This window comes from Rousettus aegyptiacus, unplaced genomic scaffold (genome assembly GCF_014176215.1).
Source record: "Rousettus aegyptiacus isolate mRouAeg1 unplaced genomic scaffold, mRouAeg1.p scaffold_m13_p_15, whole genome shotgun sequence".
Lineage (NCBI taxonomy): Eukaryota > Metazoa > Chordata > Mammalia > Chiroptera > Pteropodidae > Rousettus > Rousettus aegyptiacus.
This window is the reverse complement of record NW_023416290.1, coordinates 36,990,181-37,003,310: the sequence shown is the minus strand read 5'-3', so window position 1 is coordinate 37,003,310 and position 13,130 is coordinate 36,990,181. Positions and strand designations below refer to the sequence as shown.

At 40.2% G+C, this 13,130-nt stretch overlaps 1 protein-coding gene across 2 annotated transcripts in view; it reads left to right on the top strand.

Moving 5' to 3' along the window:
• Window positions 1–2,204: 2,204 nt before the first annotated feature.
• The window catches only part of LRP12 (LDL receptor related protein 12), a 68,215-nt gene continuing 57,289 nt past the window's right edge, over window positions 2,205–13,130 (top strand). For both annotated transcript variants that reach the window (XM_016147456.2, XM_016147455.2), the window contains exon 1: window positions 2,205–2,632. In XM_016147456.2, the coding sequence (XP_016002942.1) occupies window positions 2,554–2,632 (79 nt within the window). In that variant the 5' untranslated portion in view covers window positions 2,205–2,553. The remainder of the gene's footprint in view (window positions 2,633–13,130) is intronic.

The following is a 13,130-nucleotide window of genomic DNA, read 5'->3' as shown; positions in this document are numbered from 1 at the left end:
ATAAAAATGTTCCCTCATGAAACATAAATATCCTTGGACATTGAATCACTCTACCGCTAAAACATTGTAATGGATATTTTTTAGATTCCTTCCAAGGAGAAACAAAATACTTAGGTTTTGAAGGAGTTAAGATAGACACCTAGATCACCAGTTTTCACAATTTTATCTGAAGACCCTGCAGGGGTACAGGAGGTCTTCTCCTTGCCAAATATATATCTGTGAGTCTGGATTTTCTTCATATACTTCAACCAAAACAACATATTGCAACAGATTGGATGCAGAACAGATACGAGAATACAGCTGTCTTCTATTAAGCCAGACATTAAGATTTACAAAGATGGAAACAATGTCACATTTCTCATTAAGTTTTTTTTTTTGAAAAGTTAAAAAGTAATGAATTTTTATTTTAAATAAATTTACAAGTACTTTAAAATTTTAATTTAATTTCTAAATAGTAAATATCAAAGATACAACCCATATAAACAAAGGCTCTTAAGACCACCCTCCCTCCCCGCGCCAAATTGAGTGTTTTTAAAAGGACCCTAAAACCAAAAAGTTTGATAACTTGCTAAATCCCAGAAGACAGGTCAGGATGGAAGACCAAGTGTAGGGGTGGAATTGGGAGTCGCGAATGCATCAGTCAAGAGACTGATGGGGACACTGTGTGTCTTGTCTTGGGATAGGGTTCCTTGAATGGTACTAAAAGTGGAAAGAGGACTATGCATTCCAGTCTTCCTTCATTTTGTCTGTGCCATGTCTCAAACACAGCGGTCATGGCAGCGCCATTTCTAGAAAGAGATCTAAAAAAAAGAGCAGTTGAGTCTGGAACCCTAAAACTAGGAAAGACGACTGCAGGTTGTTTAATGAAGCTACTCTTTCTCCAGTGAGAGTGGGAATCATTTTTGGAGTTCTGGGGTTTTTGTTTGCCAAATGGTACAAAATTTGTAAATTATTGGATTTTGTATTATTAATATTTTAAAAATCTTTTAGAATATCATTTCCTGGATTAAAAAAAAAATGTCTTAAAGGGAACAAATCAGTAGAGGATAGAGGGAAAGCCTAAATGTACTTTCAAAAAAGCATGTCTTAAAATTTAACATTTACCTGCTATGCATTAAGCATTGTGCTACAGACTAGTTTGTGGTACAGGAGAAACAATCCTGCATTTAGAATGAGAAAAATTGTTTCAAATCATTTACTTGCTATATCCTTTTGGGTAATCTCTCTGAGATTCGTTTTCTTATCTATAAATGTGGATAATAGTATTTATCTCACAAGGTTATTAGGAATTAAAAGAGATAACCTATGTCAGTAGGACAGCACAGTATAGTGCACTGTAGGTCTTCAAATAGCTGGGAGAGTGCCTGTAAAGCCAATGATAAATCCAGTAAGGGAGATAAAACGTGTAGACAAACACTTTAAAAACACAAAGCGGAAGTTCTGACGTGCCAGTGTCACTACAAATGTATTTATAAAGTGCTAAGAAGATCTAAAGGAAGGGGGGTCACACTTCTTGGGATCCGGGGAAGATGTTTAGAAAAATTAGAAAGTGCTGAATGAACTTTCCACCCCTCCCGCTTCTCCACCTCCAAGGTCGGCTCCAGCCCAGTATCACCTCCCAGTTCCAACGCCCCCACTACCTCCCAGCACAGTATCAAACCGCCTCCCGCGGCTTCCACGCCAAACGGGAAGAGCTCCACACTCCAGCCTTGCCCGACTCATCCCGAGCACCTTGCTCGTGGGTGTGCAGCCCGAGCTCGCCCGCAGGCGTCCACGCAGACCCGCCGCCGGGGTCCGCGGTGCTACCCTGCGCCCACCCACCCCGGGCTCCGCGCCGATATTAAGCGGAGGCATGTAGGGGTAGGGAACAGGCACTCCCAAGTTCTCAGCCCACGACCTCCCTGCACTCGCAGCCCTCCTTAGCCTCCAACTCGCCCTCACACCCCCCGCGGGGGCAGCGGGGAGGCCCGGGACTGCGGCGGAGCCGCGCGCGGGGCCTCGCGCCCCAGCCGGGGTCCCAGCGGCCGGCGTTCGCGCGCTCTCGCATCGATTGGCACTGCCTTGGCCCGCCCCCTCCAGTCGCGGGGAAACCGGCCCCGAGACTCGGAGAGTCCGGCGGAGCGCGGGGCTGGAACCAAGGCAGGCGGGCCAGGCGATTGCCTATCGCACGGATGAGCGCGGCTGCCCGCTCGCGTCCTGTCTGGCGGGTGGCGGCGCCCGCCAGCCTGTACGGCGCGAGGCCGGAGCCGCGCGCCCGCCGCCCCCTCGCCCCGCGCCCGCGCGCGCGTGGCCGGTCTCTGCCCCCGGGAAGGCAGCCCAGCGCCGGGCTCTCGCGCATCCCGGGGTGGGAGCCGGCGAGCGGCCGAGGGAGGGAGGGCGCGCGCGCGGGCGGCGGCGGCGGCGGCGGCGGCCCCTCCCGTCCTCCTCCCGCCGCCGCGGAGAGCGCAGGGAGCAGCCGGGGGCTCGGCGGCGGCGGCGTCTGGCCCCAGCTCCTCCTCCTCCTCCTTCTTTTCCTCCTCCTCCATCTCCTCGCTCCCTCCATCTGCCGTGGTTATGGCCCGTCGCTGGAGCACAAAAGAGTCTCCGCGGTGGAGGTCTGCGTGGATCTTGCTTTTTCTCGCCGGGGTGTACGGTAAGTGTCTGCGTCCCCGCGTCCCGCTGACGGAACAAAGCTGGGGCGACCCTGGGCCCCGAGGCCTCCAGGACAGGGGTTCCCTGGGAGAACCTGAGAGGAACTCTGGGCGCCGGCGGGACAAAGACCCGCTGAGGGGTAGAGGCAGCGGAGGGGGTGGCCCCGCGAGGAGATGCTTTCGTCTACTCGCCCACCTCTAGACCCTTGGGATGTAGGAGAGGGACTTGGGTGCCCCGGCCGGGGGGAGCCCCGGTGGAGCCAGGGGGTGGCGGACGGACTTCCCGACCCGGGCTGGAGGGCCCCTTCCACAATCCACAAACAACGATGTATGACTGTGTGAGAAAGAAGGGGAAGTCGCCCCCGCCGCTGTCGGGACGGTCCTGCCAACCCCCGACCCTTTCTCGAGGTTAGGAAGTTCTCTCCCCGGTGAGATTCCCTCTGCACCAGCCCCCCACCCTCCCCTTCCTCCCCACTCCCGGAAAAAGCGGCCCGCTGCTTTCTTCCCATCTCTGCACCCGGGGGGCCGAGGCTCTGGTGAGCCCGGGCGTGCAGGATCGCGTTCCTCCCCCAGGAGTACCACGCAGGAGAAGGCCAGAAAATAGTTTCCAGCCCCACCTCAGTTTCTTCCTTTTAGGGCGTACATGTCTGCCCTGACTCCTAGTTCATTTGTCATTTCATCCATCATTGTCCGCTAATGTCACTGTTGCTTTATTCTGGTCTATGGATCGCTTTATGTTCTTTTGAGGTTAAGAGAAGGCTGAAGGCTGTGTATGAGAACTAAGCTTTGTATTGCGTTGGGGTCTGAACAAGAGCTAAGGAATTAATTGGACAGAACATTCATTGTTTGAGAGACTTGAGTTCCACTTCTGACTTCACCGTTCCTAGTTTATCAGTTAAACATGTTGGTGGGTGTTTCGGAGTACAGTTAACCTTGACTTTTTAGAATGGTGCTTTGATTTCTTCAAAAGAAAACAATTCGAAATTACCATTCCATGGTTAAATTTTACTTGTAAAAGGTCTAAGTCATTTGCCATGACACTAACTCCACTGTTGGTGGTGGTGATGGAGTTCAGTCAACATGTAATTCATGAGCAAGTATTAACTCTTTTGAAAGCATTTATCTGTGGAATTAAGTGTGATAGTAACTTTTAAAACCTGGGAAGTTATCCTAAATGAAGAATTGAATGAACTTAAATTGAAATTTGCCAGCAGCCAAAAAGTAATTTTTCAGTGTGATTTAGAATGTATTACTTCCTGACCTGATTTAATTTCTTTTTTGTTTTAAGGGAGAGGTTTGGTCCGCATTTGATGTGGTAATTGCCAATGGTGTGCCTGTGTATGACCAGAAAACCCCATTGCCTGACTTCTGATTGTTAGTGTCAAGTGGCAGTGATCCCTACTTGCCTGATGACTTGTGGGTTTGGGTCTACACCAGAGATCAATAAGCTATTAAGTTGTTTCTTCTAGCCTGAAGGTGGATGTAGTTCTGCTCTAGGTTTGGTTTAATGGCCCAGGAGAGAGAAGACAGTGAAACGTATCTTTAATCTAGGGTGATTAGGAATGTCCAGCTCTGTCTTCTAGTATAATCAGAATTGAATTTTAGCGATATCCCATCAGAATGGATAAATAGGTTCTTTTGCTTTTCTCACATGAAAACCTATGCCATTAGTGTTTGAACTAAAAGTCTTTTTGCCTCCAGAAATAAGAGACTGTGAACCTCATGATATGCCTTGGTGCGTTCTCTTGTACTTGTACACGAAATGAGTTTCTGATAGGTAGTTATCAAATATTTGTGTCTTTGAAATTTATGTTTAGTGATGGATTATTAGTAGGCAACAACTGAAACTTCTTTTTCCAACAATATGGGACCAGATAATAAAACTAGCAAGTGATTATGCCAGGGGTTGATGTCTCAGGCCACATCAAGTTTCAAAACATAAGAAAAAAGGAGATAGTGAGCAGGCAGAGCATTAAACTGTGTGAGCAGAAATTAAAGGAACCTCTCACCCTGCAACTGGAGAAATTCTCTTTATAGTTGCTGTCTCTTCAACTTTATATGTGGGTTTATATGGAGAAAAAGCTGTAACAATAGTATGGAGCCGTAGGGGCGGGGAACATGCTTCCATAACAATAATGAGGTTTGTTTAGCTTGAAATCGTACTAGCTGTGATAGTAGTGGATTCATCCTGATTAATACCCAGCACCTAGAGCCTCTTAAAACAAATATTTGCTGTAATTCATGAAACTGTCCTTTATGCGTCAAAAACATTTTTAAGTGGCTTCAAAAATAATTAGAAAGCTCTGTGAAAACAACCAAGTGTTTAGAGTAACTCTTAACACAGACCCAGTGAAGAAGAGCAGGTTGATTGGCCAATATTTAGGCAGCTCCAATACCAGCTCTTCACAGAGCAACTCTTATTAACTGCAATATTAAATGGCCCCAAGTTGTGCCTTGAATCTTTGAAACATTTTATATATCTTTTAAAAAAATCTTTGTTTATTTTGATATTTATTCTCCTCACATGGCCATTTTAGTGGACTACGTGTCTATTAAATCTGATCATGTTAGTGGAATAATGTGACTATTATACTCCAAGTTACTTTTCTGAACGCCCCAGGCTTATTTGAAATTCTAAACTGTGAAATGGAATACAGTTAATGTTTTCTAAAAGTAGTTGTTCAACGACCAATAATTAAATAATTATCTTTCAGGAGCAGCTGTAATTTAAACCGCTTTGAATGTTCCTGAGAGTGAGTAGAAAGTAAAGGTCGATTTGGAAGTTTGAAGGTGTAATAACACTGGTGGGGGCGACTGTGAACTTCGCTGGGCATTGTTTAGGTCTGAGAAGAGCCGGTGCTTCTCATAATTTGCATAGGATGTCTGGCTTTTATAAATGTCTGGCTTTTATAAACTCTCCTAGTCAATACAAGCTGTTAGACTTGCTCACTTCTCAAGCCATAATTTGGTAATTGTAACAGTTCCATTACTTTATCCTTTTCCACTTCCATTTGCCTCCCAGATCAGTGTTTTGTTTGTTTCTTTCATTTTTTTTTTTTCCTCAAACCTACCTTAAAGTACATACTTTATTACTCCCAGTATACAGAACAAAACAAGGTCCATGAAATAATACTCTGGCTTTTCATGTTCAGTTTATCCTCCCTTCTCTCACTCTTCCTTTTTTCCTTTGCTGGTTTAGGCCCATTAAGTTATTTTTAGACCCACTAATAGATTGCAATCCTTGAAAAACACTGCCCTAGGTGAAGCTTGAAAATGTAATTTAAAATGTTTGTTGTATTTTATAACATTTTATGATAGCATTGAAGAGTTGCAGATGTTTAGTTTTGGGTTACTTGCACCAGAGCATTTGGAAGAGGTAAGAACTCTTTCTGGCATATACTGACTGACCTGGGATAAATTCTTCTTTAAACTGGTTTTCAGCTTATTATAGTCAGAAGTCTTTGCTGTACACAGTACTATTCTAGATGTTGTGATAGCATAAAATGTTCTTTTTAATCTTGCATTTTATATCTGATTGGTAAATCTTTTCCCATGAGTTTTATGGAACATTCAGTAGCATTTTATGAATTTCCAGTTTAAGGATAGACTAGAAGTTCCAATTTTAGAAAGGTTGTAGAAATAACTGGAACATGAGAAAAAAATTAAACCAGATTCCAATAACTTCTAAAAAAAAGTCAAGCTTGATTACATAAAATATGTTGAATAAAGCTGAATTAATTGTTTAACATAAACTCTTCCTTGGGTTTAGGATCTAAACTGTATCCATGTCCTAGAGGGAATATGGAGGTACACAGCACATTCCACAAAATTCTAGGCAGTTTTCAGGCAAAAAGTATTAAATGACCATTTTTAGTGGGATAACTATGTTCCAGGAAGAGTATGGATGAGATATGAACAAGATAAAGTAAATGATTTAAAAGGTTCCCAGAAAATAAAATCTCTCAAGAAAACAAGTTATGTGAGACCAAAAAGTGAGAAGCAGATAAAGAAAATGTTTGGAAAGAAAAGACTGACTTGTGGTGAGAAATTTTAAAGCTTATCAAGAAATTAAAGGAACAATGGATTTTTTTGTGTTTTTGATCTGAGGTGTTTTTGTGGTTGCATTTTATGGGTTTTTTTCTTACCTTTTATCATTGATATTACAGTTTAAAGAATGAAAGGCAAAAAATGAGGTAAACAATGTAGACGAGATTTATATGGATTTAAACAAATAGAAAATGTTTTTGTTTCAGAATTTTAGAATGAGTATTCTGTTTTTGCTGCAAGTCATTATAGGTAAATGAAGGTTGTTCAGAACTTAGGAACTGAATGCGAGTTAATGATCTCCAATTTATAAGGTCACCTTTCCTTCCTGTTTCTCCTCCTTTCCCCCCCCCCCACACCATTTTTGGGAGGGGTGAGTAATAGGTATATACTACTTATTCCCATTTTCAAAGGTATAAGATTAGATCCTGCAAATACAATTTAACGAATTTATCTGTTCAGATGTGTGTCATCAATCTTTTTAAGTGGATACCAACAATAAATGTATATAAAGATATACACACACATACACGTGTATATATTAGTTTCAGTACTAAATTAGCTTAGGGAATTCTCTCGTCTAAGCTATAGAAAGAAAGGAAGGAAACTAACATTTATTAAATTAAGTTTATAACATTAAATTCAGATACTGTGCTTGGTCTTTATTCATTGCTAGTTAATCTTCATTGGGTATCATTCGGCAATACTATATGAAGTATTTATCCCTTTTGTATAGAAGAGAAAATTGGAGTTCAGAGAAGACTTATTTAAGATTAAACCACTAGGAAGTAGTAAAGCCAAGATTGCAACCTAATCGTGTGTCTTTATTTATTTAGCAAATATTTATTGAGCACTTGCTGTGTCTCGCACTGTGTAAGGTGTGGCAACCTGATGGACGTAGTTTCTGCCCTCTTGGGACTTACAGTCTAGTCAATAAGTTGTAATAAGCGCTCAACAGAAGCAAAGGGACACAGAGTAATTAGAGGAAGACTTACTTGTCAAGGAGACAGTTATAAGACCTAAAGGATAGCTAACCATGTTATGATTGGGATGAGAGAGCCTTGCACGTGGGAACAAAGTATGAAAGGCCCAGAATCACAAAAGAGCTTATGTGTTGCAGGTAATAAAATAAATATAGTTGGAGCACAGTGGTCATAGGGAGAGTGATAGGGTAAGGTTGGAATCTTAGGATCTCAGGACTTTGGAAACGATGGCAGAGAATTTGGGTTTATTTTAAGCGAAATTATTAAAGAAGTTTCAATGATTCAATGTGACATGTTTTGAAAATGGTTGCTTTTATCACTGTGTGGGGAGGGTTGTTGTGAATTAGGCAAGAGTGGAAATGGGATAGTTAGGTTTGGGCTGTAATTCAGGTGAGAGACACAGGAGCTTGGACCGAGATAGTAGTAGTGGAGATAGAAGAGTCTGGATTGCCCTTTCGATAGGGAAGAAAGGGACACTTCCTCTCGCCACAAGTGAGAAAGAGGAAAATATTGGTGTAAGCGTACTTAGGTCTGTGGGTTTTGAGGTGGGAAGATGGAGATTTCTTAAAGTAATGTGACATGAGATCATCAGATGAGGATGAAAAGGAGAGATGAGAGATTGAGGGTGACTTCTGTTTCCCCAATTCAGTAGAACAGGTCGGGCCCTTAGGGAGTTATGTTTCTATTATTTAATCTAGAAAAGAGAGGGCTAAGAACACTCAGTGGAAGAAGGGGTGTTGTGGTGAGTAGTTGAACAACACATGACAGGAAGGATGAGGATGTAAGTTACAAGGGGGAGAAGCTTACGAGTTCTATGGAGAACTCGATTCTAAGGACTGTCATTTTTTTCAATGAAATAAGTACAGAACAGCTTTCTACAGTGTTTTAAGAGTATTTCTGACAGCATAGGGTAGGACTTTTTGCCCAAGTTAAATGCTTAATGCTGAGTTATCAATTAAACATCGCTTTGTGTTTTGGAAGAGTTAAGAATGCATTGGTAGTTTAGAGAATGGTAGAGATTTTGGAAAATAAAGCGACCTTTCTTTTTTTCCCTCTGGTTTGTATGGTTTATTTGCGGCAGACATAACTTTAGAAAGTCCTGAAACTTCAAAATAAATTAAGCTGAAAGAACAGTTTTCTAGTCTTCTTTTAAATATTTGATAACTCACTGCCCTGCTGTCAGTTAGGTGAAGAAGTGAAATTGTTTTACACTCATATTCTTACCATTGAATAAGAGTAACTTGAGACCTACCTTTAATATACTTGTATTTCAGTTCTTAGAGAAATGGGAAATGATGCTGATCTTTTAATATTGAGATTAAATGGAGCACAGGAAGATGTTTAGTAGTTGTAATTTACCTTTCAAATATAAGGAAGAGAGTAAGCCTTTTCTTATCTACTTAATTTCAGTGATTGTTAAAGCATCGATTGTTAAGTTTTAAGTTGGTAAGTTTGTATCTGGTATATTCTGAAATAGAATTCAGTTACTTGAAATTATAATTGTTCTAGTGACAATAAAATCTTTTACTGAGATTTAGAATACAGAACTCCTTTACCAAAAAAAAAATATATGCCTTGTTTAAATCCTCAAAATAACTCTGTGAGGTTAGGTATTATTATTAGAAGAAATTGATGCTTTTAGAGTAGTGATTTTGCCTAAGGGTTCACATCTCTCTGCTGCCGTTCTCTCTGTGTAGAGGCCCATTATTTATTGTCTGCATTATTGTTACAGCCGCTGCCCAGTCTTGACTTTAGTCTTGTCCTGATTCAATGGTAACACACACAGCAGCAGCCAGAGTAACTTTTCTAAAGTACAGATGTGATTATATAACTCTTGCTTAAAACCTTCGTGATCTGGCTAGTTTTTAACCTCTCTTGTCTCTTGTCAATTCCTTCACCCACCACTCGCCAGCTTCCCCCATGTTCTTGCAGTACTGAACACGTCACTCTTGTTTCTTGGCCTTTGCACGCAGTTTCCTCTGCCTGGCTTTATCTTCCTTCCTCCACCACATTCTTCACTAGGCCCACTCCTGCCTGTTCTTTAGCTTTCCTTTGGATGTTACCTCCTTTGGCAACTCTTTCCTGGTTTCTCAAACCTCGGTCCCCTTCTCATAAGCATCTCAGACTACTCTTATATGCAGTATTGGCACTGACCTGTTTTACTTCTCTGCTTCCTCCTGGAGCAGGGCCGTCCAATAGGTATATACAGTAAGCCCTCCCTTTTCTGCGGTTTCCCTTCTGTGGTTTTAGTTACCCTCAATTAGCCATGGTTTGAAATTTTTAAATAAAAAATTCCAGAAATAAACAATTTGTAAGTTTTAAATGGTGCACCATTCAAAGCAGCGTGGTGAACGCTCTCGCTGTCCTGCTCCATCTCGCCCGGAACATGAGTCGCCCCTTAGCCCAGCGGACCTACACTGTATGTGCCGCTCACCCATTACTCATTTGGTGGACATCTCGGTTATCAGAATTACTGTTGCAATACTCCTGTGCTTGTGTTCAAGTAACCCTTATTTAATAATGGCCCCACGCGCAAGAGTAGTGATGCTAGCGATATGGATATGCCAAAGAGAAGCCATAAAATTCTGCCTCTAAGTGAAAAGGTATGCACGTATAAGAAAAAACAGTGTGATTATAAGATTTGGTACTATCTGTGGTTTCAGGCATCCGTTAGGGGTCTTGGAAAGTATCCCCCATGGATAAGAGGGGACTACTGTAAGGTGGGCCTCAAATATGTCATATCTATCATTTTCCTAGTAGCCACATTAAAAAGAAACAGGTGACATTAATGTTAATGTATTTAACCTAGTATATCTAAAATATGATCGTTTTGACATGTAATCAATAGAAAATAATTTTTCATACCAAGTTTTCAAAATCTAGTGTAAATTTTATACTTACAGCTTATCTTAATTAGACTAACCATATTTCAAGTGCTTAATGGCCCCTTTGGAAAACAGTGTCTTTGAAAGCTGAATGTAAACATGCTCTGTGATCCAGCACTTCTGCTCCTAGGTATAAACTCAGCAGAAGTGGGAACATAATGCGTGCCAGAAGACGTGGAGAAGAATATTCATAGCATCCTTATTTGTTATAGCCCCAGACTAGAAACAGTCCATATATCTATCAGCAATAGGATGAATGGATGAATTATGGCATATTAAGGGAAAACTACAGCAATTCTCAAACTTTTGGGTCTCAGGACTCCACAATTATTGAGGAATCCAAAGAATACTTTTTAACATGGGAGATGTATATGTTTTTAAATAATAGAAATTAATATTGAGAAGTTGGTAAAATATTTAACCCATTTAAAGTCACATAAGAAACCCATTACATGTGACCATAAATAGTATACACTAATGTAAAATGGCAAATGATTATATATTTTCCAAAACAAAAAATTTCATGAGTGGCATTGCTGTACATTTTTCTAAATTTCTATAAGTTAGGCTTAAAAGAAGACAGCCGATTTCTCATCTCTGCTTCTGCAGTCAGTCTGTTGTGACAAATTTTGGTTGAAGTATAGGAAGAAAATCTGGCTTCATGTGGATATGTAACTGTAAAGGGAGCAGTATTTTAATAGCCTTTTGGGATAAATGTGAATATTGTTTGATGTTACACCAGAATTTGACAGATAGTTTTTTGTCTACAAGTCCAATACACTATTCATTGTGCCATAGAGCCAGGTGACAAGTAGTTTTTTAAAGTTTAGTTACACCATGGAATCTGAAACCATATCAATAAACTTTTGTATTCTGTTAAACTCTGAAAATTCTTGGGGATTCCCAGGAGTACATTGAACATACTTTGAGATTAACTTGCTACATGGTAATGAGAAAAAAAAAAAAAAAACTACCAGTAGCATGAGTGAATTTCACATGTTGATCAAAAGAAGTCACTCAGTAAATTACAAGTGCTGTGTAATTACAATCTAAGAAGTTAGGGTACAGGCAGAGAGTTAACTTATGGGAGAGTGGTTAGTGATTGAGAAGGGTACCAGGGTAGCTTTTAGACTGCTGGCTGCATTCTTTTTCTTGACTTAAGTGGTAGTTTACACAGATACAGGTATTTTGGGTGATAACTTGTGGAACTGTAATAAAGTAATAAAAACTTTTTTTAAAAAATGGTGTTCAATAATAGTATCCATAGGTTTTCTAATCTTTTAGAGTCTCCCTAGTGCTTTGCTTTTAATTTTTGTTCTTTGATTTTTTCCTTTGTGTTTGATAATTAAAAACATGTTTAAAACTTTGTATGTTCGAAAATGTCAAACATATTCAAAAGTAGAAAAACTAGATTAATTAACCTGATATACCCAACATCGAGCATCAACAAATGATTATTATATGGCCAGCCTTGTTTTATCTAGACTTCCACCCCCTCTAAACACAAATGATTTTGACATCTGATCTGTCCATTTTCAGCATGTATCTCTACAGTGCGTGGCCTTTAAAAAAAATAAAACCTAAGCCCAGTACCATATCACACTTAAAAAATTAATGATTTCTGATTATCATCAAATATCCAGACATGTTTGCATTACCCTAGTTGTCTGGTAAACATGAATTTTTAGAAACCGTTTAGATTAAGATCCAAATAAGATCTGTACTCTGCAATTGTTGATATCTGTTAAATTTTTAATGGTTTCTTATCCCCTTTTTCTTTCATTTTTTAAACTATTTTAAGTATAGTTTTATGGTATTCTTTTTCAGATTGGAGATAGTCCTTAAATTCCTATTTTAATAGGTTTTTGAAACTAGATATTTAATTTTATCACGAAAGTTTTTTTTTCATTTCCAGGATGATCATAAGGTCTTTATGAAGGCCAGAGTTATGTGAGTGAAACATATCTAACATAATGCCAGACAGCACTGCTTGAATAAAGGAATTCATTTATTCATGAATAGAGTAACTTACATTCATGTGATTTACTAATGTTGAACTGTTTTCGCGTTTATGAGATGGGCCATAAGAAGTTGGTAATGATATATTTTAAATCCACTGGAATACATTTACTAATATTTTTTAGACTTTGTGTTCAGTATTTATCAGATCAGTCTGTAGTCAGTCCTAGCTTTGTTCCTCCCTTCACTCCTTGCTCTTCCTCTCCTATAAACTGACCTCCCCTCTCCTCCTGCCTGATTTTCATATCTTTAATCTATTATTTTAGATTTTGTCGTCGTTGATTTCAGTGGTCAGAAACAGTGTAAAAGATGTGTGTTCCAGTTGTGATTATTTTGCCCTTTAAGATCTGGAAAGGAGAGTAATTACTTATGAACTGTAGAGGTACTGTGATAGGAAATCAAAAGTTAGCAGCTTTGTTCTGTGACAGGAGAAATGTTTTGATTTCTAGTGTGGTTAACCTTTGTTTCACTAAGAAGAATTATGGAGACAAGCCTACACGAACGGGCCTTAGGACCAAATAAACCAATAAGATAACTTAATGAAGATGGATTGGCCCCATGAGAAGTGG